Below are 26,980 nucleotides of genomic sequence, written 5' to 3'. Positions count from 1 at the left end.
CAGTTTTGTTTTTTAAAGAACCATTTTTTTTTAAACTTACTTTCCAATTACAGCTGACATATAACATAATCGTTTCAGTGATAACATAGTGATTAGACATTTCTATACTTTACGAAGTGATCACTCCCATAAGTCTAGTACCTACCTGGCACCAAATGTAGTTATTACAATATTACTGGCTATATTTCCTATGCTGTACGTCCCCATGACTATTTTTATAACTGGCAATCTGTACCTCTTGATCTCTTTCATCTTTTCCCACTCCAACCAAGCAGGGGAGTTTCTTGCTTCTCAATCTGGAAACTACAGTAAAATCCTGCCACATATGCTGAGGGTGACGCCCAGGACAAATACAGACAATGCTACTGAGCCTGTGCACTGGGATGTCACGGGCTCTCACCGTGCCCACCGAGTTCTCCTATAGATCAGGTATGGGGTGGGTGAATGCTATGACTGTGGAACAGGGCAAGGTCAAGGTATCCATTCCTTTTGTGTTTCAAACCACTGGGCTATATGGCTAAGGACAATGTAAGCACTACATAGAGTAAATCCTCTAGAATTTCTGTTCCCATGTTAAGAGACACACAAGCAACGAAATTACATAACCACATAATAGTGTTCTTATTATGGATCTTATTGGGAATTCTTAATAGGATTGGAAACACCCACAGTGGACATTAATATGTATAATTATCCTTCATGGTACATCCAGCTACTTTAAAAATTTGTTCTTTCCAAAATGAAAGGATTTAGAGAGCTGAACTCCAAGATTTCCTCTTGGTTCAGACCTAAATGAATAGTAATAATATACTGCCAAAAAATACAGCATGTTAAATACTACTTCTGTGAGGTGATAAACTTCAAGTCTGTTACATAGCTGGTCCTCTCATACTAAGCCCAGTGACATGTTATGGCTATGATGCTTTCCTTTTGAAATCATCAGATTATTCTGTGTACATGTATCTATAGGCCACTTCTAAATTGCAGAGTGTCATGTAAACTTTTGGAATTATATAAAACTCCTTCATGCTGCTGCCCAATGAGGAGTGTGTCCTACTTTCAAACACAGTATTTTATATGGTTGAGGTAGTCAAACAGAGAAACAAAGTAGTGTTTACAGGGGATAGTTGAGTTTTTATATTTTTAATCTTTAATCTTAGCAACTATGTACATTTTCTAGGTCCTCATCTACTCTTGGTTATCCCCTAGGAGTTATTCATTAATGATCATTAAATATTTTAGACTTTTTATTTAAAAAGTTAAAAATTCTAAATGGGCCCATTTAGACATTCCACAAATAAATGAATGGAATCAAGTTTCAAGTAAATGACACTCATTAAGTTGCTGACTTTGTATAAAATAACTATTACTTTCGAATATTGTATTGACTATAATATCAATATTACAGTATTCTAAGCTAGAAATTTACCTTTGGTTCTAAGGCCAGTTAAACATCTGTACCTGTACTTAGCGACATGTTGCCTATAAAAGTCAATCTGTCAGCAAGCCTGCTGGATGGAAAGTCTTCTCAAACCTATAAGAGACTGGTCCAAAGAAACAGGCAGAGTAGCTACCCTTTTAAGTAGGAATGAGATAAACAGAATTAATGAAGCACCGTGGAGAATTTGAAACTGGAACAGCATTTCTTACAAACAATCTGACTCATAACAGAAAATTACCAATAGGGAGTTTATCTAAAGTAACTAAGAACTTAACTGGACTTTAGGGGACTCATGAGAAAGAACACAAGTGCATTTTGGCCAAGCAGAGGAAAAAACAGAGCCTTCATCCAATTTGCCTAAAAGAACAGTACTATAAAAGCATAAGTCTCTGTCTCCTAGAATATGATATTTCAGCTGTCTATCCTCAGCAGTTAACACAGAACCCCAACTATGGTAAGTATATAGTATATTTTTGTTAAATGAATATCTATTAGTCCCAGAAAGGAGATTACAACAAATTCAGTACACTTAAAGATTATCTGTTAAAAGGAATTATCTCAGTCTCTGAATCCTTGGGCAATAACAAGCTAAAGCAGTGGGTCTCACTGTTGCAATTTTGTACCGTTAGGGGACATTTGGCAATGTCTAGAGGCAGTTTGGATCGTCACAAATGTGTGTGTGGGATATTACTGCTGGCATCTAGTGTGCAGAGGACAAAATGCTGATAAACATCCAACAATACACCAAGTCCTGCAAGGCAATGTATTATTCAGTCCTAAAGGACAGCAGTGCTGAAATAACTAAATTAAAAAACCCAACCTGGAATGGGAAGAACTCTGAACTTCACAAAATTGTTTAATCAAAGGCAGTATATAATAATGTTACGCTGTAGGTTTTAAAAATCAAAGCCTCTGTCTTTTCTAAAATGCTTTAATAATATGGATATGGAGTATCAATATCCCAAAGTAAATTTAAAGGAGTTATTTACTTTCTTTAAGATAAAAAACTAAATGCCTGCTTGTGAACCAGGGGGAAATCTGCCTAAGCGTGACAGGTGGTTTTCTTATTTGTGATTCTGTCACTTTTTTTTTTCTTCACTGTTGAAAATACTTATATACGGTGTTTTAAGGTATTTTTCTGCCTAGTATCTAAAGTGTGGCATTAACTTAATTCCTGTGAAAGAATGTAATATCTTCATGGTAAAATTATTTGGATTATGCTCGCACTTTAAGGATTCTTTTGATATTGTACAACTTCTGTCTCTTAAACATAAACTGCACAGTACAGAACTCATCCAAACAAGTACATGATGAAATAGATAAAACATCTGCTACAATTTTGGATGAGATGTGGACACACAATAATCTAATTGTGTGTGTGTTTTCATTTCCCAGTATAGTATATCTTTGAAAATGACAAGAACCTAACTCTCCAAGTGCTTTTCTGTAACATTTAGAAATTAGTTTGGATAATGAATTCAGGAGTTGAGCGAATATTATGTAGAGTAGATGTTCCAAAGTGGTAAATCCAGTACGAAAGCATGACATCTAGATGGTCATGGCTTCGATCATCCAGAATGTATGTGGACTTGCTAACTGCAATGAAGTCTCACAATCGTGTCTGACAGGTGAGACATAACTTATCAGGGCAACTGGAATTCATCTTTCCATTTCATAAATATTATCCAAACAAATAAAATATGCATTAAAGTGACTGATATATTAGGAATTACTTTACCAAATTAAACATGATTACTTTTATACACAGAACCAAAGTGAAAAGTGAGCAAAAACTCTGAAAATGGAACTCTGCTTGAAATCTCTATTGATTCTTTTATGAATGAAGTAGCCAAATGACAGTGAATTTTGTTATTTTAATGACAGCTTAATTGAATTCTACTTTGGGAAGTGGTTATGTAGCAAGATGACACTGCTATAAAGTAAGTGTTAGTTATTTTTGACTTTGGTATTTCAAGTGACAGCGGTTCTCAACCTGTGGGTCACAAACAATGAAAATACATCCTGCATATCAGATATTTACATTACGATTCATAACAGTAGCAAAATTACAGTTATGAAGTAGCAATGAAAATAATTTTATGGTTGGGGGTCACCACAACATGAGGAGCTGTATTAAAGGGTCATGGCATTAGGAATCATTTTCCTTTTTATATGATTTTCCTCCTTGATGTAAGTTACGAAACTTCTCTGCATCTTGGCTTGCATAATGCCAGCATTTTCCTCATCAGGTTGTTGTGAAGATGAAACAAGTTTTTATACATGACACAGAGCAGTGGCTGGCAAAGGGTGAGTACTCTGTACACATGTGATTACTATTTTCCTTGAGTCTTTATAATTGGACATTGATTTCCCCTCCAGATGCTATTTTCAACATCTCTCTGATATCCTTTAAGTCATGGAAAGAGTCTGTATCTGCCCTAACACCTTGGAGTCCTAAACATTAAGGGTTGTTGAACAGTGATTGGCTTATAGGAGGTCAGTAAAATATTTATTGAATAACCTTCCCATAAAATTTCTGTATTACAATGACACTGTATTCCTTCCTGTTCAATCTGATATTGGTCTCTTTTTCTATACTGCCAACTTAAATGTTAAGAATGACTATTTTTAAAGATTTATGTGGTCTAATTTTATCCTTGAGTAAACACCAAGATTGTCCTATTATTTCCTATTTGATCTAAAGTTAGGAAGAGTCTACTCTCAGAATAATTCCATATTTTCACATTTTAAGACTAAGCCATGTCATTTTGGCTTTGGAGGTCAAGACAAAAAGCATGTTATCCAACAGTGAAAACACCTAAAATAATATTCCCTTTGCAGATAGTGGGTGGTGACTTACTCTTTTTGTCAGCTGAGTATCCATCATGAAGTTGTGCACGTGCTTTTCTGCTTTGGTAAGTTCTAGCTTCCTTGCTACTACAGCTACCACCAGGGCTGTGCAACCAGCACCCTAAAAACCAGAGAAAAGAGAAACCCAGAGTTATTACTTTTACTTTTTGTCTTAGCCACAGTATAACATGTTTAGCACCAAGTACATAAAGGTCTGGAAGTAAAAACACACCCCACTATAATATTCAGTATCTTTAATAAATACTATAAAAATGCATGGTCAACAAGCAATGTGTCTTTATATTGGGATTAAGAAAACTTAGTTCATAGATGTTAAGAACTAAAGCATGATGTGTGAATCAGTTACATCTTAATTATAAAATATAGATGGTAAAAAAGCAACTCGCTGAATTTTCAGAGTCTTTTTAAAAACAGAATAAATGTTATACACCTATACATATAACAGGGATGGATAAATTAGATGAATGCACAGAGTAGAAATAAGAATTGTCTAAAAATAATATTTCATAATCTTCTCTCAAAATAAGACCAGCAGGTCTTCAGGCCAATCAACTATGATATACTGGGGATGAAGAATGATGCATTGTACAGCTTCCAACTGTTCTACATATATAACAGAAAGGTCACACTGATACATTAAGTGCTGAAGGTAAGAGAACCATTCTACTAGAGGGGTTTACCAGCACTAAGAAAGGTATGGACCACCTTTTTTTTAAAATTATGGTCATGGTATACTCTGTGGTACCCCTGCTCCATGATCAAGGTACACATTCCAAGTCATGAGATGTGGGGTCATCTTGGCTGACTCCATACAGGGTCATGAGACAAGGCTCGGGCACCTATGGGAGAGCCTAGGTGAGGTCATGCTGCAGTCACTTTACTGGACCTGCACACAGTCAGACCATTGGTAGGTAGGGATGGGGCCGACTGAGGAGCTACCTGGGTGCTACGAAGGGAGGTCCAGAGTGCCACACAGAATCTCTTCCCTGAAAGGACCACAGAACAGTAGAGATTACCAAGCCATTTTAGTGGACAGAGGATGAACAGGAAGGTTAAGGCAAGAGCCCACTGAAGAGGGCACAAACAATGAGATGTTGGCAATACTTCTGGGTCTTTCAACAGGCTTGAACCTTTTTAAACCAGGTTTTAATAGCATTCCCTTTATGTGAGTCAAAATGATAGCAGCTCTAAAAATCACTAGTTATAATAGCAACTCTGTACCTTAAAAATGTGGTGGTCTACATCTTAAACATCTAATATTGAGGAATGGTTATTACTTACAGCATATCCATAATATATTACTGTATTACAATTTTATTTCTAGAATATTTAAAGATAATATAATGTTTAAATAAGCAAGTTAGAAAACTGTATATATAATTTGCTAATTTTTAAAAAATGATCCATATTTGGAAAACTGAAAAGAAGTAGTTAGCCCAACTGTGAAAAGTTATATTTCAGTGGTTGAAATATCAATAACTTATTTTGTTCTTTGTGATTTTTCTGTATAGTCTGTATTTTCTATAATACATACATATTACTTATGCAAAAAATAATTATACATTTAAAAAGTGGCAATTTGTGGTTTTAGAAAACATATAACCTAACCTTTACATATTAATCTTCAAAAAATTCAACCTAGTAAAATGATCCTTTTGAATGACTTATGTTTTATTATATAATTAGACTCATTTTATTTTAATTAATAAATGTAATTTAGCCATTCAGTTACAGACCAAAGAAGGCATTTTTAGGCTCACTGGGATGAGTTATTACAACAAATCTGGCAGGAGAGACAAGTTGAGAATGAAAGAAAATAAATACACTTGCCCTGTCCTCTACAACCTGATAATTATGACCAAGACATGGCCTTTTGAATGAGCCAATATTGTTTCAATACAATACTTCCAGAGTGTTTGAATATGTATGTCCTTCCATATAGCTCTATGAAGAAATCAGTATCCTCAGAAATGAAGTGATATTGTTCATATGATCAGAGAAAGAGACTAGAAAATATTTAGACATTATGTGGTTTAACCTCAGATTCAGAAATGAGACAACAAAAATGAGTGAGATTCTTCAGTTATGAACTGTAATTATCACTGATATATTCCATCCTTTATCTCATCTGATAATACCTTTTACCTATATTTTTATTTGTGGTCATTTCCATATCTATGAAGCATTGTACTTCAAAGCAAAACAAGAGTATCAAATTCACCTTATTTTATGGTAAACTCTTATAGTATGAATGTTCAAAAAATTGAGCAATATGGTTAATGACCAAAATAAATCAATATTGTTCCTATTTAAAACTGATACAACTTTAAATAAGTAGTTCTTAACCTTGACTAGAATCACTTGAAGAGTTTGTAAAAATTCCAATGCTGAGAGGCTGTGCCCCCAACCAATTAAATTATAATCTCCAGGGAAAAAACTCAAGCATCAGAATGTTTTAAAGCTTGCTAGGTGATTCCAACAGAGTCATTGCTTTAGATGAGAAAGGATATTACGGGAATATGGTGACCTACCGCTTTCTATTTTGAACAAACAAGCTAAAGGTTTGTATCAGAGCCATTTCATCATAAAGACATTTAGGAAACGATAAACAAGGAAAGTACAGGCAGAGGACAGAGAGGTCATAAATGCCTGGACTGCTGCGATGGTTTTCCTGATATTTTGTGTGGTATGTAGACGATGGAAGCAAGGTGACTTCAGAGCTGGGTACCAGTGAAGGAAAAGAATGGCCTTTGGAAGCAGCTATACCTATTTTGTTGACTTTAAAACATCTGCCACAGAATCTAAATAGTTCTGTTATGCTATGAGGGGTTACTCACGATAAGTCATATTGTGGTTGGTACAAATGTCTATCAGTTGCTTGACAAGTACAGCAGGTCCTTGAATAATGTCAATTTGTTCAAAGTCATTTCCTTATCATGTTGATGGGATGCCCGAGGAACTTAACTTTTATTTATATCAATTAGCCTGTGGTTAGCTTGGTTTTGTTATACGTTGTTTCACTTACAGCTGACGTTAAGTGAGGACATACTGTACAGGATCACCTGCTACATGTACGCGCTCAGGTACTCCTCAATCAGTGAGTCATGGGAAATTCAAGGGTGGGGATTATTACTGAATAAGCAGAGAATGTAAAAATCTGAGGGACTTCTAATCGCTATAAAGATAGCTGTGAGCGGCAGCTGGCACTCTAACTTGAATATTGTTCTCCCCTGGCAGGTGGCCACTGCTGAGATCCTCTGGAAGGAAATCAAAATCCTAACAGGAGTGGAAAATCACTGGTATCAAGAGCCTTTGGAAACCTTCAGTTTGTGTTTATTTCTGGGCTCTCTTTTTCCTGCTGCTGGCCCATTTCTTGCTGCGTGTTCTCTAGCTCACCCAAATCTTGTGCAATAAAATGAGTACCTTCATTGCAAACTGGAGAAACAAGTGAATCTGACAATTTATTACATTTATCCCTCATTCCATGATCCTAGATGTATCCTTTAAATTGTACCTCAAGAGCCTCTGTAGTAATTTAACCTTATGATTGTTCAAATGCAACGTCCTTTATTCCTTATCTGCCTTATTTTAATTAGGGAAGCCATAAACTCCCTAGGTTCTTAATAAATCATAAGACGATTTGGTATAGGTAGAATTGGGTTTCAAAATAACTTACTCTTTTTGTTATGCAAAACTGGTTCACCTCCAAAAGCTTTCTAGGTTCAAGGTAAATTCCCGCCAAGACATTAATTATTACAGTAATTTAAGTAATGGTATGATGTTAATGTCCACCCAGTGTTTATTTCCATGACCATTCTGTTTCATAAAGTGAATAAGAATGCAAGTAAATATGCTTTCACAACATTTTTTGTACCCATCACAATGGGTACAGAAACAGTTGGGACTAACATATGTTACTCTCTGAAATGAAGATCCCTGTATGCTTTAACAAGATGAGTCATATTCCTTTCAGCAAAGTCAGAAAATGTATCCTGATTACTGTTCTCCCATTTCACTTATGTTCTCAGGAAAAGCTAAGCAAATCACCAACCTGCCACTTGAAGATGCTCAGGCCACCAAAAACTAAATGAAGATAAGGTATTAAACTAGTCAAGGAAAACCTGTATATTTTTTTAAAAAATCATCTTTCTAACAAATTAGATATTGCTAAAGGGAGAAGAAGGGTAAGGAAGAGGCTTCGTCCTTAAAAAAGATAATTATTAATGCTCATTACCTTATACCAGACCAAAGTGAACTGAAAATCAGACAGCATAAGCTATATTTGCCCCCAACACCTAGAGAGTCTTATGTAGGGTGTCTCCCAAAAATGTATACACATACTTGGAATAATTATGAAGGCAGTGTTTATTAAAATACATTTCATTTTCAAAATTGAGCTATCAACTGTTAAAGTGTATATACATTTTTTGGACACCCTTTATACTGCCAAATTAAAATGTAGTACTCTTCATCATAGCACTGAAACCGTAAGTCATGTTGGTCCCTCGTTTCCCCAAGATCATTTTACCACATAATATTTTAAAAATTCAAAGAAGTGATATTTTTACTTTAGATAACTTGGTTATGCAGATCCTACAAATACTTCCAGGGATCATAACTTGAAATTTAATAGCATACTGACTGATATCAAATTATAGTACAAGGCTATAGTAATCAAAATAGCACGGCACTATCATAAAAACAGACACATAGATCAATAGAAGAGAGCCCAGAAATAAACCCAAACCCATTTGGTCACTTCATCTATGACAAAGGAGGTAAGAACATTCAATAGGGTAAAGACAGTCTCTTCAATGGATGCTCTTAGGAAAACTGGATTACTTTCTTACATCATATACAAGAATAAACTTAGAATGGATTAAAGGCTTACGTAAGACTCAAACCATAGGCAGTAAACTTTTTAACACTGCTCTTAATTTTTTTTTGATATGCTCCTCAGGCAAGAGAAACAAAACAAACAAATGGGTCTAAAAAGTTGTGCACAGGGAAGGAAACCATCAACAAAATGAAAAGACAAACAATGAAATGGGTGAAGATATATATCAGTGATACATATGATAAGGGGTTAATTTCCAAAATATAAATAAGAAAAAACACCCCAAAATATCCTATTAAAAATGGTCAGAGGACCTGAAGAGACATTTCTCCAAAGACCACATACAGAAGGTCAATAGACATCTGAAAACATGCTCAACATCACTAATCATTAGGGAAATGCAAATTAAAACCACAAGGAGATGTTGATTTTAGCCATTCTGACAGGTATAAAGCAATAAGTGTTGGCAAGGATATGGAGAAAATGGAACCCTGTTGCACTGTTGGAGGGATTGCAAATTAGTACAGACACCATGGAGAACAGTATGGAGGTTCCTTAAAAAAAAAAAAAAAAATTGGAACTACCATATGACCCAACAATACCATGGCTGAGTATTTATCTGAAGAAATTCAAAACAGTTATTTAAAAAGATAGCACCCCTATGTTCACTGCAGCATTGTTTATAATAGCCAAGATACAGAAACAACTCGTGTCCATCAGTAGACAAATGGATACAGGAGTGGTACATTTATACAATAGAAAGAGAATGAAATCTTACCATTTGCGATAACATGGATGGACCTAGAGGGTATTATACTAAGTGAAATAAGTCAGAGAAAGATAAATACCATATGATTTTACTTATATGTGGAATCAAACAAACTGATGGTTGCCAGGGCTGGGGGTAGGTGGGATGGAGGTATGGGTGAAAAGGGTAAAGGGATTAAGAAGTACAAATTTCCAGTTATAAAAACAAACATAGGGAATATAGTCAATAATATTATAATAGCTATATATGATATCAGATTGGTACTAGACTTTTTAGAGTGATCACTTTGTAAGTTATATAAATGTCTAAGCACTATATTGTATACTTGAAACTAACAATGTTTTATGTAAGCTGTAACTGAAAAATAGAGAATATTTTTTGGAAAAAACACTGAAAAATGGTATCTGGAAAAGATTCAACATATTTTTTCTTTGGAAATTCTAGAATTCTCACCCCAGAGAATGACTGCTAAAAAATAATAATGTTCAAAATATTTCATGTTAAATTATCTTCCTGTGTACAATGGCTCCTAAAAGATCAAACTTGTTTGACAGCCAATTTATTAGGCTATCAGTAATCCAAATGTCTCATAATATAGTTAATTTGAAAAAAGTATGCTTTTTATTTAATATACACCTATATTAATTAAACAACTTTAAGGTTAAATTTCATTTTAAAATATCAACTTGTCTTCCAAACAAAAGGTAAAATGAGTATTTGCAATCATTGCCCATTTTTCTGTCCCTGGGGTTGACTGACACAATATCCTGGAGCAATAAATACATTTTCAATGCATCTGCCTGACATGTATAATTATTCTTTCATAAAACTATGTAAAACAATTCTGGCAAATAAAATTCTATAAAACACTCAGCTTTAATATTATATCCCATTAGAGTTTTGCAAGATCTCTGTAGGTCATAAAAATGAACAACATTCAAGGGTATTTTGAAGACAAATTCCCTCATGCCCTACCTCTGAGGATCTTCAAATACAAGTTGATATTTGTTGATAAGAGGGTAGAGATCAACACAAATATCCTTATCTTAAGGACGAGAGGAGAAGATATGTATGGTTTTTTTAAATTCAGTGATAAAACCTGGGTTTGGGAAACCCAAATCTTTAGCCATTTGCCTGTTCACCTCCTTTATGTCCTTTGGTGCTGGAAAGAAGGAAGTGCCACATAAAACTGGCCATCAGTAATGAGTCATCACTAGGTTTCTCTCTCCTGATAAGCAACAGCGTTAAAGTGAACGCATGCATTTCAGAGACAGGAAGGGCAGCTCTGCCAAGTAAATATGCTGACAGTTTAGAAAAATTAGGTGCAATTATACGGACATGTTGAATGCTAGAAGGCCACAACAACTCCCAGCGACACTTGCTGTACCTGGAAGAAAGCAGCTGTCATCTTCCCTCAGACATTTCAGAGGGGAGAAGAGAAGGTCTGCTTAGGGCACTGGTGGGGAATGGAGCCTTAAGTCTGCAAAGGCCCACCCACTTCTGCTGCAGCTCTGCACAAAACAGAAACTATTATAATAACTTAAAGATACTCTCTCCTCACTGGACTTTATTCGATGAGATTCAATGAACACACCAAAGAAAGCCAAAAACAAAAAGTAAAATAACCTCTTCCAAACTACTATTTGGAATTAACCACCTCATGTCAAATTGTATAAGACATGTAAAAAAGACCCTGGGTTTGTTTTCTTTCCTTCTTTCCTTCTTTCCTTCCTTCCTTCCTTCCTTCCTTCCTTCCTTCCTTCCTTCCTTCCTTCCTTCCTTCTTGCCTGCCTTCCTTCCTTCCTTCCTTCCTTCCTTCCTTCCTTCCTTCCTTCCTTCCATTCTTCCTTCCTTCTTTCTTTCTTTCTTTCCTTCCTTCCTTCTTGCCTTCCTTCCTTCCTTCCTTCTTGCCTTCCTTCCTTCCTTCCTTCTTGCCTTCCTTCCTTCCTGCCTTCCTTCCTTCTTGCCTTCCTTCCTTCCTTCCTTCTTGCCTTCCTTCCTTCCTTCCTTCTTGCCTTCCTTCCTTCTTGCCTTCCTTCCTTCCTTCCTTCTTGCCTTCCTTCCTTCCTTCCTTCTTGCCTTCCTTCCTTCCTTCCTGCCTTCTTGCCTTCCTTCCTTCCTGCCTTCCTTCCTGCCTTCTTGCCTTCCTTCCTTCCTGCCTTCCTTCCTGCCTTCTTGCCTTCCTTCCTGCCTTCCTTCCTGCCTTCTTGCCTTCCTTCCTTTCTTCCTTCCTGCCTTCTTGCCTTCCTTCCTTTCTTCCTTCCTGCCTTCTTGCCTTCCTGCCTGCCTTCCTTCCTTCCTGCCTGCCTTCCTGCCTGCCTTCCTTCCTTCCTGCCTGCCTTCCTGCCTGCCTGCCTTCCTGCCTGCCTGCCTTCCTGCCTGCCTTCCTTCCTGCCTGCCTTCCTTCCTTCCTGCCTGCCTTCCTTCCTTCCTTCCTGCCTGCCTTCCTTCCTTCCTTCCTGCCTGCCTTCCTTCCTTCCTTCCTGCCTGCCTTCCTTCCTTCCTTCCTGCCTGCCTTCCTTCCTTCCTTCTTGCCTGCCTTCCTTTCTTCCTTCCTTCTTGCCTTCCTTCCTTCCTTCTTGCCTGCCTTCCTTTCTTCCTTCCTTCTTGCCTTCCTTCCTTCCTTCTTTTCTTCCTTCCTTCCTTCCTTTTCTTCCTTCCTTCCTTCCTTCCTTCCTTTTCTTCCTTCCTTCCTTTTCTTCCTTCCTTCCTTTTCTTCCTTCCTTCCTTTTCTTCCTTCCTTCCTTTTCTTCCTTCCTTCCTTTTCTTCCTTCCTTCCTTTTCTTCCTTCCTTCCTTTTCTTCCTTCCTTCCTTTTCTTCCTTCCTTCCTTTTCTTCCTTCCTTCCTTTTCTTCCTTCCTTCCTTTTCTTCCTTCCTTCCTTTTCTTCCTTCCTTCCTTTTCTTCCTTCCTTCCTTTTCTTCCTTCCTTCCTTTTCTTCCTTCCTTCCTTTTCTTCCTTCCTTCCTTTTCTTCCTTCCTTCCTTCTCTTTCCTTCCTTCCTTCTCTTTCCTTCCTTCCTTCTCTTTCCTTCCTTCCTTCTCTTTCCTTCCTTCCTTCTCTTTCCTTCCTTCCTTCTCTTTCCTTCCTTCTCCTTCCTTCCTTCCTTCCTTCCTTCTCTCCCTCCCTCCCTCCCTCCCTCCCTCCCTCCCTCCCTCCCTCCCTCCCTCCTTACTCACACATGCAATATCCAGGATGGCTGTCTGTAGTCTACTTTCTCTACCCCCACTGGCAGAGTTTTTTCTTAAAAGCAAAGACAAAGTCTAAATCACACATATCTAGGGGTTTATAGATCACTTTAGAGGTCTGCTTATCTGATCATGTGTGTCCCTAAAACTGGGCAGATAATACTCTATATTTAAAGATAATTATGCTAAAGAATTCCATCATCCATACCTACATGGTAAGAGCTGTTATAATTTTACAGAAGGAGAATAAAAAAAGTACTCTTACCAATGAGGCTATATCCTACTCTTGAAACATCATACACAAGTTGGGGGCCAACAAAGTAGGTTTACAGTTGTTTGTGTGGAAAATAATGCAATAATTAATATAATAATAAACTGTTTTGTATACTCACAGCTGTAAAGTTCTGCCCCACCCTGTATATTCACAGATAAGAAAAAACTAAAACTTTCAGCATGTACTATATCTATGTACAAATATAAAGTGGTAGATGGGATAACTTTTTAAGTGTTAAGCAAAACAATTACTTTCTCTGTTATAAAGTTGGAGATACTGAGAAACTACCTGCTGTTGCTCACAGAAAGCTAAGACACCATGCTGGAACAATGTTAGTTGCCTACTACCTTAAACAAAAAGAATAGAAGCCACTTAAAATTGAGCCTGTCATAGGTTATCATGACATTCACAATAATAAATCTTCATGTCCTTGGTACCTTCTTAAAGAGAGGAAGGATAGAAAAACAGGTGTCTACAACCTTCGTGGCTTTCTCCTGAAGGTTAATGAGAGACTTGGTCTATTAGGCAATCCTATGCTTTTAAATCCAGGATACCCAGGAGAGAGGAAGAGATCTTTGTCTCTTAAGTTCTAATAGTAGGTAGGTCTTGGTAAAAGGAACATTTATTATTGCCTGGTTTTATCCATCACAATGGAATTTCTGTGAAAGCATTTCAGTATCTAAGATACACTTATCTTAGTATTTCCATTATCATCTATGTATAAAATTATAAACACAACCTAAAAAAAGTATAAGAAAAGCTTAGCATGATGGTCTTGGATTTACAATGGTCTTGGATTCACAATTTACATTTCAGGTGAGAAGAGGTTATTTTTGATAAGGCCATTTGTTTCTTTTTTAGAAATATTCTGGAAAACTCTCTCCTCATGGTTTAACAATACATTTTTGCTCAGAGCACTGCATGTTAATATTAATGTCCTTGGCTCCACAGAATATAACTCATGGCACAAATTAAGCTTTAAAACTATTAAATTACAATTTAATTTTGAGTTTTACTAATGAAATATGAACATCTACAATGATGCTAAGAAATAATTCATTACTTTTATTAGCTATATGAAGAAAAGAAGCAGAGCTAATTTCTTTACATGTACATTTTTGAAATGGGAAAGCTCTGTAGGTATTAGCATTTAGATCAATTGTATTTTACTCCAAAGTGAAAAAAAACAAAGGTATAAATTCTATCCAAATTTCATAAATGAGAGGATAAGAAAATCTAAATGTAAAAGCACAAAGACACACAGCACTTCAGAAAAAATATACAAGATGATTCAGGAATTACCCTGGCCTCTCTCAGGAGTGTTGTAAATTGTATTTCTTTTTCACAATTTACTAAACTAAAGGGCACAAGGAGGGAGAGAGACAGAGACAGAGAGATGACTCATGGGAAATCTGCCTATACACATTTTACCTAAACATGCATTGCAAAAGTCCAAGGGGAAATAGGCAAAAAAAAAAAACAAACAAAAAAACAATGCTCGAAATAAAAAGCCCTATCTGGCTTAGATAACTTAAAAGTGACAAACTGGTATTTAAAGTTCCTGAAAATAAAAGAAAACATTTTTCTGACAAAACAGAAATGCATTTCATATAAAGGAAACTAACCTTTTATATGAACTATGAAAAAAAATATTTTTTTAGAAATCTATACTGTCAGCCAATACTCGCCATACTAGTTTCTAGGTGACCTCCATTTGTAAGCTCTTGCTCCCCAGGAAATTATATGGGATATAGTTAACTCCCAGAAGACTACTTGTCTCCATGTGTTGGCTCAGGGATAAGGACAATCCAATTCTACACAGTATTTCAAATAAGCTAGTCAAAGATTACAGCATTTCTCTAAAAACAAGCAAATGATCTTTGATGGGTCAGTTAAGAAAAAGTCTATTCTTTATGCGGGGGATGGAATGAGCTCCTTAGCCCGAGGACTGTAGGACTGTTTCACCATGAGCTTAGAAGACAGGACCACATCACTGTAAATTTAACTGCACATAACATTTTTCTGCCCGTATCGATTAAGATTGCTTTTGCTTATGACTTCCATTTTCAAAACAAAGTAAGAGTACTAGTAAAACCTATGTAAGGAAGTAGTTCAAGCACCTAAATAAAAGATTTGTGCTGTCAGATGAAATCTTGAAGGAACTGTTCTTGAGACATTAAGGACAAAGAAAGAGAGAAAAGATAAAAGTACAAGATCCTGGCAAAGTTAACTTCAAATTTGGCTCTGATCCCATGGCAAATGAGGCTGTTTGCACAAATCCTGACTCATACCTAATTCAAAAATAAAGTGAGGGACATCTTGCCAAAAAAGAACACCAAGAAAGTTGTTTCTAAAAAGCATGGGGGGGAAATACTGCAATTATTGGTTCTATTTTTTTATAAGTAGCATTATTCTTATCCCTTGTGGGCTTGTTATGGACCCTTCAAAAATACATCCATGCAAATTTTGTTTTCCAAAGCATTATACTATATAATAAAATGCTATCTTTTTAGGAAATAATCCAATAGTAAACACAATGGACCATAACAATTGTAATGAAATAAAAATTCTCTAAAATTCACAAAACTGTATTTTACAGTTAAATTATGACCCAAAATAATATTTTCCACAATTGGGACTTGGAACGGTCATCTTGTTACTATGTGTGACCTTACCATTGGAACTGGATTTTATTTTCACCTCAAGCTGCCTTTTCTCAGTTCAATACTACCAAGTGGGAGAAGATTGTTCCCACCTCTCCATGCCATAGACTCAGTCCTCCTAGCTAGTTCTGACTCTTGGAACAACCTTTGGGCAGCTGCTGGGAGGGTACATGCTGCGCTGGCCACCATTCAAAAGCCATCATGTGGGAAGCCTACCTCTTGTTGGGCAGGAATGCCTAACTTCAGAAATTCTGGGAATTTCCTGCCTTAGCAGTTCACTTCCTTGTGTAGGCAGAAACCAAACAAATATCAAGATAACACTCTTCGCTATATTCAAAAGCAGATTAGGAGACTCTAAGTCACTCAAAATGGTGCAACAATTTGAAACTACCTCTGGCTTAAACATTTAAAAGTTCATACAACATAAAGAAATTTTAGATGGCATGTTAGCCTACAATTTTCATATATCTAACACAAATAGTACACGTGGAAGGGGCAAAGAAGGTATCTGAGCCAGCAGGACTCCCCGATGAACAGTGGCAGGTCACTCCAGGCAGCACACCTTTCTCAAGTGCTCCCACAAGACCTGTCCCGACTCATGCCATGATGTTTTCCCACTTTACTGTGCACACTCCTGGCCTAGGAAACTTGCTCAAATGTATCGTGCTCCTCCTTGCCTCATTATCTTCAAATAAACCATTTCCTCTTCCAGAATGCCCTTCCTTCTTCCTGCTTTGCCTGGCTACCCCCCTTTCCCACCTCAGTGAAAAGGTAAAAGTCAACTTCATGGAGATCTATTTCTCTGAGCAGATCTCATCCCTCAGTTCCCAAATCAGATCAGAAGCTTTACTTCCTCATATATTTGTCACAAGTGTGATTAACAATTATTTGCTAATTATTTTAAGTGCAGGTTCTTCCCCTACACGTTTCAAGAAGGCAGGGCAAGAACAATTTCTGTCTTCTTTTGCTGTATTTTCAGTATCTGGGCCAGTGCCTGGCACTCAACAAATATTTGTTAAAATAATAAATCTCATCTAAACTAACTGATAAAATGTCATGGAATTCTTTAACCCTTTTGACACACTTCAAGATTCTTATGATCCACATTTTACAGATGAGGAAAGTAAGACTCAGAGAAGAGAAACTTACTCAAGTCCACACAGCGAGCAGGAAATAGCAGAACCCAGACGTACACAAAGAATGTTCTGACTCTGAAGCTAGAACTCTAAGATATTTTGTTCATCAAATTAGTGCACCGCCCACAAAGGGCAATCTAGCAACTCTATGTCCTCAACAGAGATGCATGATGAGAAGAATAAGATCAAAACTGATGTCCTCTCCCAACACAGAACTGATTTATTACATGGTTTTCCTGCTTGGGAACCTGAGTCGCTTACAATGATTTCTGCACATGGACCTAACAGTTTAAATGCCTTCTTGAGTATTAATGAGATTGAAAGTAAAAAGACACTTACCATAATTCCAGTAAGCAAACAGACTCCTTTCCCACAGTATGTGTTAGGTACCATGTCACCATAACCAATGGAGAGAAAAGTTATTGATATCAACCACATTGCTCCAAGGAAGTTGCTAGTAACATCCTGTTGATCATGGTACCTGAAAAATAGCAAACAAAGCCAGGCCTTTATAATTAATCTACATTGTGGTTGCTAAGGCCAGTTTGATTCAATTCAATGAATTCACTAAGTATCTTCTATAAACTGCTCTAGGTTTTCAAAGCTCTCGATGATAAATTTGAGGTTCCACCTATGCAATCTGAAGGACAGCAGGATGTTCCGCAACTTTAAAAATAATCTGAAAGAGAAACTGTAAAATATAAAAACTATTTTCTCACCGGTGTACGTTGATAAATGCATATTTATCCTTGAGCCCTGCCCTGGCCCATGGTAAAGTCTCATCATTCCTTGATGCTCATGGGTGTGTCTGACTTATAGGTCAATATGCACCTGCCCAATCTCAATCCACACCTTTGTAACAGCCATGCTGTTCCCTTTGCTTAGAGTGTCCTTTGCAAACTTAATTTCCCTAATTGGCCTACTTTTAGTCATTTTTCAATAGAAATTCAAGTGGGACCCTTCTATCTACTCTTGTCCAAGCTCCCTCCTGTGTATTTCTCCACCATAGGACTATGCTGAACTGTTGACTAGAGGCCCTGCACTAGCTGTACCTTTGATCACATAGTCCCTGCCAAGAACCAGAGCGTAATAAAAGCTGTTGCCTCAATAGTCACATACACAGAGTTATAGTAAGGGGAGGGATACAGTTTATCCTGATTATTCTCTAAAGTATCGAGTTTTTCTAGTGAGGAGGAAGGTGATTATTTCAGAAACATATCCTATAACGTTCTGCTTGAATTAGCAATACTAAACAGTAACCTGGCCCACTCTGTGGACACTGCTATCCACATGCGTACAACCTGTGGGTTGTTTCCCTCGAAGAACTTGCTCTGCATGCATGTTCTATGAAGTCATGGGGTAGAGTGGCCCTTCTTTTGTCTCCTTGACAGTCACACCCCAGACTCTGGTCACCAAAGGCCTTTCTTGCTCATCACCCAACTTCTTGTAAGGATCACCCTTCCTGCCCAGCTTTCAGATGCCAGTGCGGATGGCTTTCCTTTTTTTTTTCTTATTCTTAACGCTATCTGATAATCTCTGATAACTTCCTGGCTTGCATGAACTTAGTCCTGCCTTAAATTTGGCTCACTGTGCTGCCAGAGCTATGTGGTAAGGAGGCTGCCCCCTGGCCTGAGCCCCAGGATTGATCCTACATACAACCTACACTGGGCCAACGGGTTCTGTGTGCCTTTCCCCCTGTCCTTCATTTAATGGCAAGGCTCCTGCTGCTATAACCAGAAGTTTAGAAGGTTCATAGAATATGAGCTTTCCTCTGTAGTATTAGTGGATCTTACTGCTGTCTTTGGATACAGAAAGACCCATGCTTATTACTTCTGTACCTTTGTTTTTTTCCTAAATACAGTAAGAGAAGCTAAGAAATAGTATTTCAAGCTACTTTGGTCTAGGGAAAGAGAAAACCTGTCCAGAGTGGTAGATTCCCAGAGTAAGAGAGAAAACAATCACTATTATCTTCTGAAAGAAAAGCTAACCCTTGCTGATGAGCATCCTGAGAGTTTCTGGTTGCAGAAGGACAGAATCTCCCACTATTCTACCCCAGGGACTGCCACCATGTCCTAGCTGTGGACTCCCCTCTCCCAGAATGGCTTGGTAGAGAGACTTTCATTGCCAACAGGGAGGCCAAGAGGTATTCCTGGTTTTCCAGGAAGACAAATAAGTGCATTTCCCCTGTTAAATAACATGTACATACGAGTAGGGTGATGTGGTCCATGCTATTCTTCAGCTACAACATGAGCTCACAGGCTCTGTGAACTGCTCTGGGAGATGCCAGGCCTGTGTAATGGGGCTTTCATGACAGAATGTGGTTTTCATTTCAAACAAGCCCCTTAGATGTAAGCTTTGGATTCTAACCCATTCGTGACCTTGCGGCTCTGTCTAGAGCATTCCTCATTAAGCAGTTGCCTAAAACCCGGAATGCACTTCCCTGGCATGGGTGTGGGCAATACAAAAGAAGGGAGGCAAAAGTGTTCATACCCTATTACAGTGATTTTCAACCTTTTCCATCTCATGGCACACATAAACTAAAATTCTGCCATACACTGATTCATTCATACTGGATGGGTATTGGATGTGTTGGCTGTTGTCCTTTTTTTGTTTGTCTTTTTACAATCTAAGGGAAAAAGATCAGTGCCACTGACTAAATAGTCAGCTATTACACACAGGTTGAAAATCAGTGCCTATTCAATATTTAATTGTGAGACAGTTTCTTCTTAACAAAGCGTGATTTACATAAAGATCCGATGCATTCAAGAGTTGGTGGCCTTAATTCCCTGGTGCATATGAAATATTTGTTGAGCGCTTCCTATGTGCTCAGTTCTTGACTTGCATTCATTCGCATTTGACACTAATGCTTTAAGACATTGGAAATCTGAAACATGGCTGAAAAAGTTATAGTCTTCCACCCTTTCTATTTCAACAGTGTCCTCAATCACTAGAGTTAGAAAACGTGACCATGCCTGAATGAAATCTTTAAGTTATTTCTACTCATGAGTGACTAAAACAAAACTGCTGGGCACATGGTTGTCCTGTGGTAGAGCAACTACAGAGAGGAGTGCAAGAGCTCATCTATAAACACAGGCCCCTGGGGCACCTTCACGGCTGGGGCCCACAAGGAAAGCTCAGTTTGGGCACAGGTTTGGAAGGCTGTTCTTCCTGTAGCTCTTCTCATTTTCAAAGTTGGAAGCAGTAAGTGACTTTGAAAAAATAAAAGCATTCACTAAAACATTTAGGGAAACTGACTCCTTTTTAGTTGCTTGCCTTTAATTAATACAGTTTTAAATACACAAATTTCTTCCATCCTCATTTGACTCTTTGCCAAACACTGTCAAATATTGTGCCATAATTATTATTTAGTCAATATTTATTATATGCTATGCACATTACACTGGGTCAGAGATTGTAACCCCATATTGAAGGCCCAATTAGAAGTAAATATCTTTTTAGGAGTTGGTATTTTAGAATTTGGGATCCAGTGGTAAGTTAACTCTCTCTCTCTCTCTCTCTCTCTCTCTCTCTCTCTCTCCCTCTCTCTTTTTGCTTACGAAATAATAAACCTGCCTGAAAAATAGCTCAGGATGGAAAAATAATATCTTATGCTAACATTGGTGTTATAGTCAGACATACTCAGTTGAGAATAGTCAAGAAGAGGTAGGTAATAAGGGACCATATTAGATACTATTAGAATAATCAAGATTTCTTTCTTGGCAACTCAGGCATAAATATTAGACTTAACAACATGATATTATCATGTACTTATATAGAAAATCCTTACACTTAATTATAACATGAGATTATCACTTAGAACACTGCCAGGCTTTGCATTTATGTCAGATTCACACCACTGCAAATGATTAATATGTATAACTTCAATGGTTAAAACATTTCAAAACATTTCTTCTAAAATTTCATGTCACACACTTATTCAGACTATTCCAATCCTCTCCATAAGGAGAACTGTTCTGAGAAAGATTTGGATGGCAAATTTCCAATTCTGCTCAATATGAATGCGGGATTAATTAAAAATACATTAAATAAATCCTGTCTGGGTAGCTCAGTTGGTTACAGCATCATCTTGATACACCAAGGTTGGGGGTTTGATCCCTGGTCAGGGCACATACAAGAATAAACCAATGAATGGGTAAATAAATGGAGCAACAATTCAATGTTTCTCTTTCTCCCTTATTCTTCCTCTGAGAAATCAATAAAAAATACAGTAAAAAATACATGAAATAAGTTTAAACTTAGTGCAAGAAATGCCTGATAACCTCAAGTTTTTAAAATAAGGACTTTGGGGTTTGAGGAGAAGACTTAGTGAACTGTTTTATAGCACTGCATGACTCATAGACTTAAAGTCTGTGAGATCAGCTTTAAGGATTTAAAAGAAGCACAATGTTCCTTTTCTTAGTTTCCATTCATTTCTTCACTCATTGCTGACTGTGCGTCTACCACTGTCTCATTCCTTAGATCATAAGTATGACAGCTTTCCATAATATTTGTTTAAATTCACAGAGATTATCTTCCCTCTGAATGAGGCAGCCTCTGCCCAGCACTCCTGCACCACCTCAGCACCTTCCATAAGTAACAGGACCTTTGGCTACACTAATGGCTGGCAATGATGTCATCCTCTTTCATGGCCTTCTCTGCAGGTGCACTTCCCTCTACCTGGAACTACTGTCTCCCATTTTCCTAGCCCTGATTTGTACTTTAAGAATCTGCTCGTGGATCCCCTTTTCCAAACTCTACATACCATTAGCTTTTGGTCAGCATGACCACTAGTACTCTCTTTGTATCCCAGGAGCTTCTTATAGATCAGTGGTTCTCAACCTTGGCTACACATTAGAATCACCTGGGAATCTTTTTAAAATCCTGCTTTTTGGGCCTCTTCCTCCAGAAATTCTGTTTCTTTGTTACTAATGTTGTGGCCCCACCCCATAACAAAGAAACAGAATTTCCGGAGGATTAGGCCCAGAAATCAGGATTTTAAAAAGATTCCCAGGTGATTCTAATGTGCAGCCAAGGTTGAGAACCACTGTGATAGATATTCCTAGCACCACCAATCAATGTTAACTTGGGTCATAAGACATGTAACATGTAACTGACTCATCTAGAATAGCCCTAGATTCTAAACTATAAAGAATTTGAGGGCATAGACTGTATCTCTTTCATTGCTATATCTTCACACAATGCTTAGAAGACTATAGTAGGTAACTGGTGTTTTTGAATTAATCAGTGTGACAAGGTAAGACATTTTTTCTCAACTGACTTGCCCTTGGCCACATACTAGGCCTTCAATATCACATATATAGATACAAAACGTGGATAGAAATGAGTCTTGCCCATTGTTTGACATGAATCAAATTTGTCATGTTATATTCCAAGATCTGTATGCAATATATATGGTATTTTTACACTTGAAAATAATTCAACACTGGAGGTTAATAGCTGACAAACTATGTTCCTTAATGCTTTTCTACTAAACGTACTATTAGCATTATAAATGGTAAGATCATCTCATCTTAATTGTTAGCTCTGATCTCAAATATTAGCCTTAGTTACATAGTAAAAAGTATTATGAGGATTTAAATGCAAGGGATCAATCAACCATAAGCTTTCTTTTCAGAAATACACTAAAATGGTAGTAAGGCTATAAAAAAGAGGTATAAACCCACAAGAAAAAAAAAAGAAAAAAGGAAAGGATAAATCAGAGAATAAGAAATAACACATTTTTATACAATGAAAGTACAAAGGGAATTCTGTTTCCCGTGATGATGGAACAAGGGACTGGATTTACACACATTGTTAAGACAGCTACAAAACCAGAAAAAATACTTATAACAATAGTTAACAAGACATACATAATCTAGTAACAAAGAACAGTGACTCCCGAGAAATGGTAAACAACCAAAGTGAAGAGAATCTCTGGAGGTGGCTCATGGGGAAAACCAGGTAGGCCCAGTGAGGGTTCCCCCAGCTGAGGACAGAGCTGAGAATGCGGGAGTTCACAGAGCCAAAAACCAGAGAGGACAAATCTGCACAGAGAGGGATCCAGGGACCCACCAAGGGGTCTTGATTATTCAGCTGAGTACTCACTGATCAGTACATGCATGTAAAACTATTCAAGGATGGAAAAGTGGAAGTACTATATCTAAAGTGGTACAGAATCACTTGAAGATAGGTTGTAGTAACTGGTGTAACTTTAGGGCGAGGATAAGACTGATAATTCAGTTATAATATGCCTAAATATATAGGTATGTTATAAACCCTAAAGGAACCAACAGAATAATACATAAGAGTAATAACTGATAACTAAATAAAGAATACCAGGTATATGATGGAATAATAAAGAAATAATCCAAAAGGAGGCTGAAATAGAGAAAAAAGTATGAATAAAGAATAAATGAGACAAGTAAAAAGCAAACTGCAAGAGGACTAATTTACCAAGCATATCTGTAACCACATTAAATACAAATGGTCTAAATACTCCCAGTTAAAAGGCACTAACAGTCAAAGAATCCATGGAAGATTCACAACTTGGAGATCCCATCGTGAAAACAGGAGAATTGATTATATCTAAATATGTGGAATAATAGATGCTCAGGTTCCTGCCCCTACCTGGTACGCCAGATAACTAACAAGAGATACAGGTTTTTTTCTCCTCTAGGGATAGACTGGAGATTCTAACCCAGGACACAGCTAAGGTCAGGAAAGATGTTTGGGGCTGAAAACGTGGGCTATAAATTCAAGTTTCCAAACTGAACAGTAGCATTCCTAGTTTCCTTTCTTCATTCCCTATCCCCAACCCTATATTAGAATTAACTAATACAGAGAAAGAATACTTTTTCTCTGGATAGACAGAACAGCTTCAGTGAAAAGACAATCACATACTAATATCAAGAATTCTCTATCAAAAAATGCAGCTTTCCACCTAGCCACCTTACAATGAATTCATTGCACAATAATAAGCTCCACTCACCAAAAGAACAGCAAAGGATCTGCACACAAAAGAAGAAAAATAAACAAACGGGACCACACCAAACTAAAACGTTTTGCAGTGAAAGAAACCATCAACAAATTAAAAAGACAACGGATAACAAGGGAGAAGATATTCAACAAAGATACATCTGATAAGGGATTAATATAAAAAATATATAAGGAACACACATAATTCAATAACAAAAAAAAAACAATAAACAATCTGATTAAAAAATGGGCAGAGAACCTGAATAGACATTTCTCCAAAGAGGATATGCACAGGGCCAATAGACATCTGAAAAGATGCTCACCATCACCAATCAGAGAAATGCAAATTATACCACAATGAAATATTACTTCACAACAAATAACTGTTGCTGAGAATGTGGAGAAAATGGAACCTTCTTGCACTGCTGGTGGGATTGTAAACTGGTGCAGCCACTATAGAAAACAGTGTGGAGGTTCCTCAAAAAATTAGAAGTAGAATTATCATATGACCAAGCAATCTCACTTCTGGGTATTTATTTGAGGAAATCCAAAACACTAAATCAAAAAGACATATGCACGCCTATATCCATTGCAGCATTATTTACAATAGACAATATATAGAAGTAACCTAAGAGTCCATCAATTACTGGATAAAGAAGAGGTGATATATATATACACACTGTGGCCTTGACTTACGAGTGTCCCGACTAACGAGTTTTTTGAGATACCAGCTGTCTCTCGGCTGATTTTTTGCATTGAGTTGACAGAGTAATTTGAGTTAACGAGCTCGGTCTCAGAACGAATTAAACTAGTAAGTCAAGGCCCCACTGTATCTCATCATAGAATTCCCATAGAACAAATTGATGGTGGCCAGCTGAGAGAGGGGTTGGAGGGCTGGGCAAAAAGGGAAAGGGATTAAAAAGTACTGATTGCCAGTTATGAAAATAGTCACAGAAATGTAAAATAACAGCATAGGGAATATAGCTAAAAACATCAAAATAACTATGTATGGTGCTAGACTTACTGGGTGATCAGTTCCTAAGTTATGTAAGTGTCTAATCACTATGTGCTACACTTGAACTATTATTATATTTCAATTGTAATTGAATAATAAAAAAAGAAATACCTTAAAACAAAAAACAAAACAAAATCTAAACCAAACAACAACAAAAAACCTGTATGAACACAATGGTACCATATGAACATATTATAAAAAGATCTGAAAGGTCTAATCAGCATTCAGGTTCTCTTCGATAATGGGGTTTAGTGAAATATACCCAGGTTTAGGAGAAAACTTCCAGGTCAGAGAACCATAGTAGTAAGTCTGGCTCCTAAAAGTGAGATGGAGAAAGACCACAGTGTGTATATATCCAATCCATCATGAGAGATTCCCCTGAATGGAAAACTCCATGTAATCATAGGTTCTCAATCTTAGTAGACCTAATGTCCTCTTTTAATATTTTGAAATGAAATTCAGATAATGTAAGTTATCTATATACTAGTGGCCAGGTGCATGAAATTCATGCAGGGGACAGAGGGTGTCCCTCAGCCTGGCCTGCATCCTCTCCAATCTAGAACCCCTCGGGGGATGTCTGACTGCTCTCTTGCATTCTGGGGCCACTGGCTCCTAACAGCTCACCTGCCTGCCTGCCTGATCGCCCCTAACCACTCTGCCTGCCAGCCTGCACCCCCATCTGCCCCTATTGCCAGCCTGCTTGCCCCCAACTGCCCCTCCCCCGCCAACCTGCTTGCTACCAACTGCCCCACCCCACAAGCCTGATCAACCCCAACTGTTCTCCCCTCCTGGCCTGATCGCCCCTAAATGCCTCTGCCTCGGCCCCACCACCATGGCTTTGTCCAGAAGGTCTCCTGGAAGGTTTTGAGATCTAATTAGCATATTACCCTTTTATTAGTATAGATGTGATTTATAAAACAAAAATCAGTATACTATCTTAATTGTGATTTGGAGATGTAAAATAGCAGTAATTTACAATAAGTCTTGTATTTCAATATCTAAATTCCCAGGCAAGGTTAACCTGGAAGACATAAAAAGCATTCCATGGATAGCACATACATGTAAAAGCACTGGAATACAATTTAGTCTGATGGCTGGCAATTCAAATGTCATAGGGGCACTTCCATAGTGGATGGGATTTTCTGGGATGGGAACAACTTTTGGTTCAATTACAAATAAACAAATGACAGTTTTTCCTTCAATTTACACACGAAAAATTATAGCATTATATAAAAATTAAGTGTATATTACAACTGAGCAAAAACATTGTTTTTATTTAAAATGGATTTATGTCTAAACTAAGAAAATTAGAAACAGAGTTTTTGTACAGAGAATGTCCAGGAGGTCAGACCAAGGTCGAGTGGGATGCAGAACAGTTCTTTGTTGAATGGGAATGTGCAATGCAGTACAGAGTAGAGTATCCCTGGCCCACCGAATGACAAGCAAAAAAAAAACCCCCCAAAACCTCTCCACAGATGAACAAAACGGTCCACGTGGCCAGTACTACCGCCACTGAGAACCACTGGTCTAGAGTCTCAGGGCAGCTGGACTCTGCAATGGCCCTCAGAAAACCTGGAGAGCAGTGAAGCTAGAAAACTTGGCATTTGGGGACAAATTATATTCTCAAACCTTTGCTACTCCCCAGGAATAAAAGAAATATCAACTTTCAGAGCAATGTTATAACCAGGGCTAGCGTTTCTGACCAAGTTTTTCTCCCCTTCTGTTTCTTTACTAACGTCCTAACCAGTAGTTATTTTAATTATCTGGGGCAGCTAATTCCTCCAGCTCCTGCTCTGTGCCTGCATCTTGCACA

The 26,980-nt window shown here is 37.5% G+C and overlaps 1 protein-coding gene across 1 annotated transcript in view; it reads right to left on the bottom strand.

Annotated features, from left to right (window-relative positions):
- Nucleotides 1–26,980, bottom strand: part of KCNN2 (potassium calcium-activated channel subfamily N member 2) — a 144,088-nt gene that overhangs the window by 12,921 nt on the left and 104,187 nt on the right. The window contains exons 4-5 of the mRNA XM_081090419.1: nucleotides 17,517–17,658; nucleotides 4,302–4,412 (exon numbers count right to left, since the gene is read on the bottom strand). Coding sequence (XP_080946545.1) covers nucleotides 4,302–4,412; nucleotides 17,517–17,658 — 253 coding nt within the window. The remainder of the gene's footprint in view (nucleotides 1–4,301; nucleotides 4,413–17,516; nucleotides 17,659–26,980) is intronic.

The sequence above is a fragment of the Myotis nattereri genome, assembly GCF_964212035.1.
Source record: "Myotis nattereri genome assembly, chromosome: 4".
NCBI classification, from domain to species: Eukaryota; Metazoa; Chordata; class Mammalia; order Chiroptera; family Vespertilionidae; genus Myotis; species Myotis nattereri.
The sequence above is the reverse complement of the archived record's forward strand: the minus strand, read 5'-3'. Positions and strand labels throughout refer to the sequence as shown.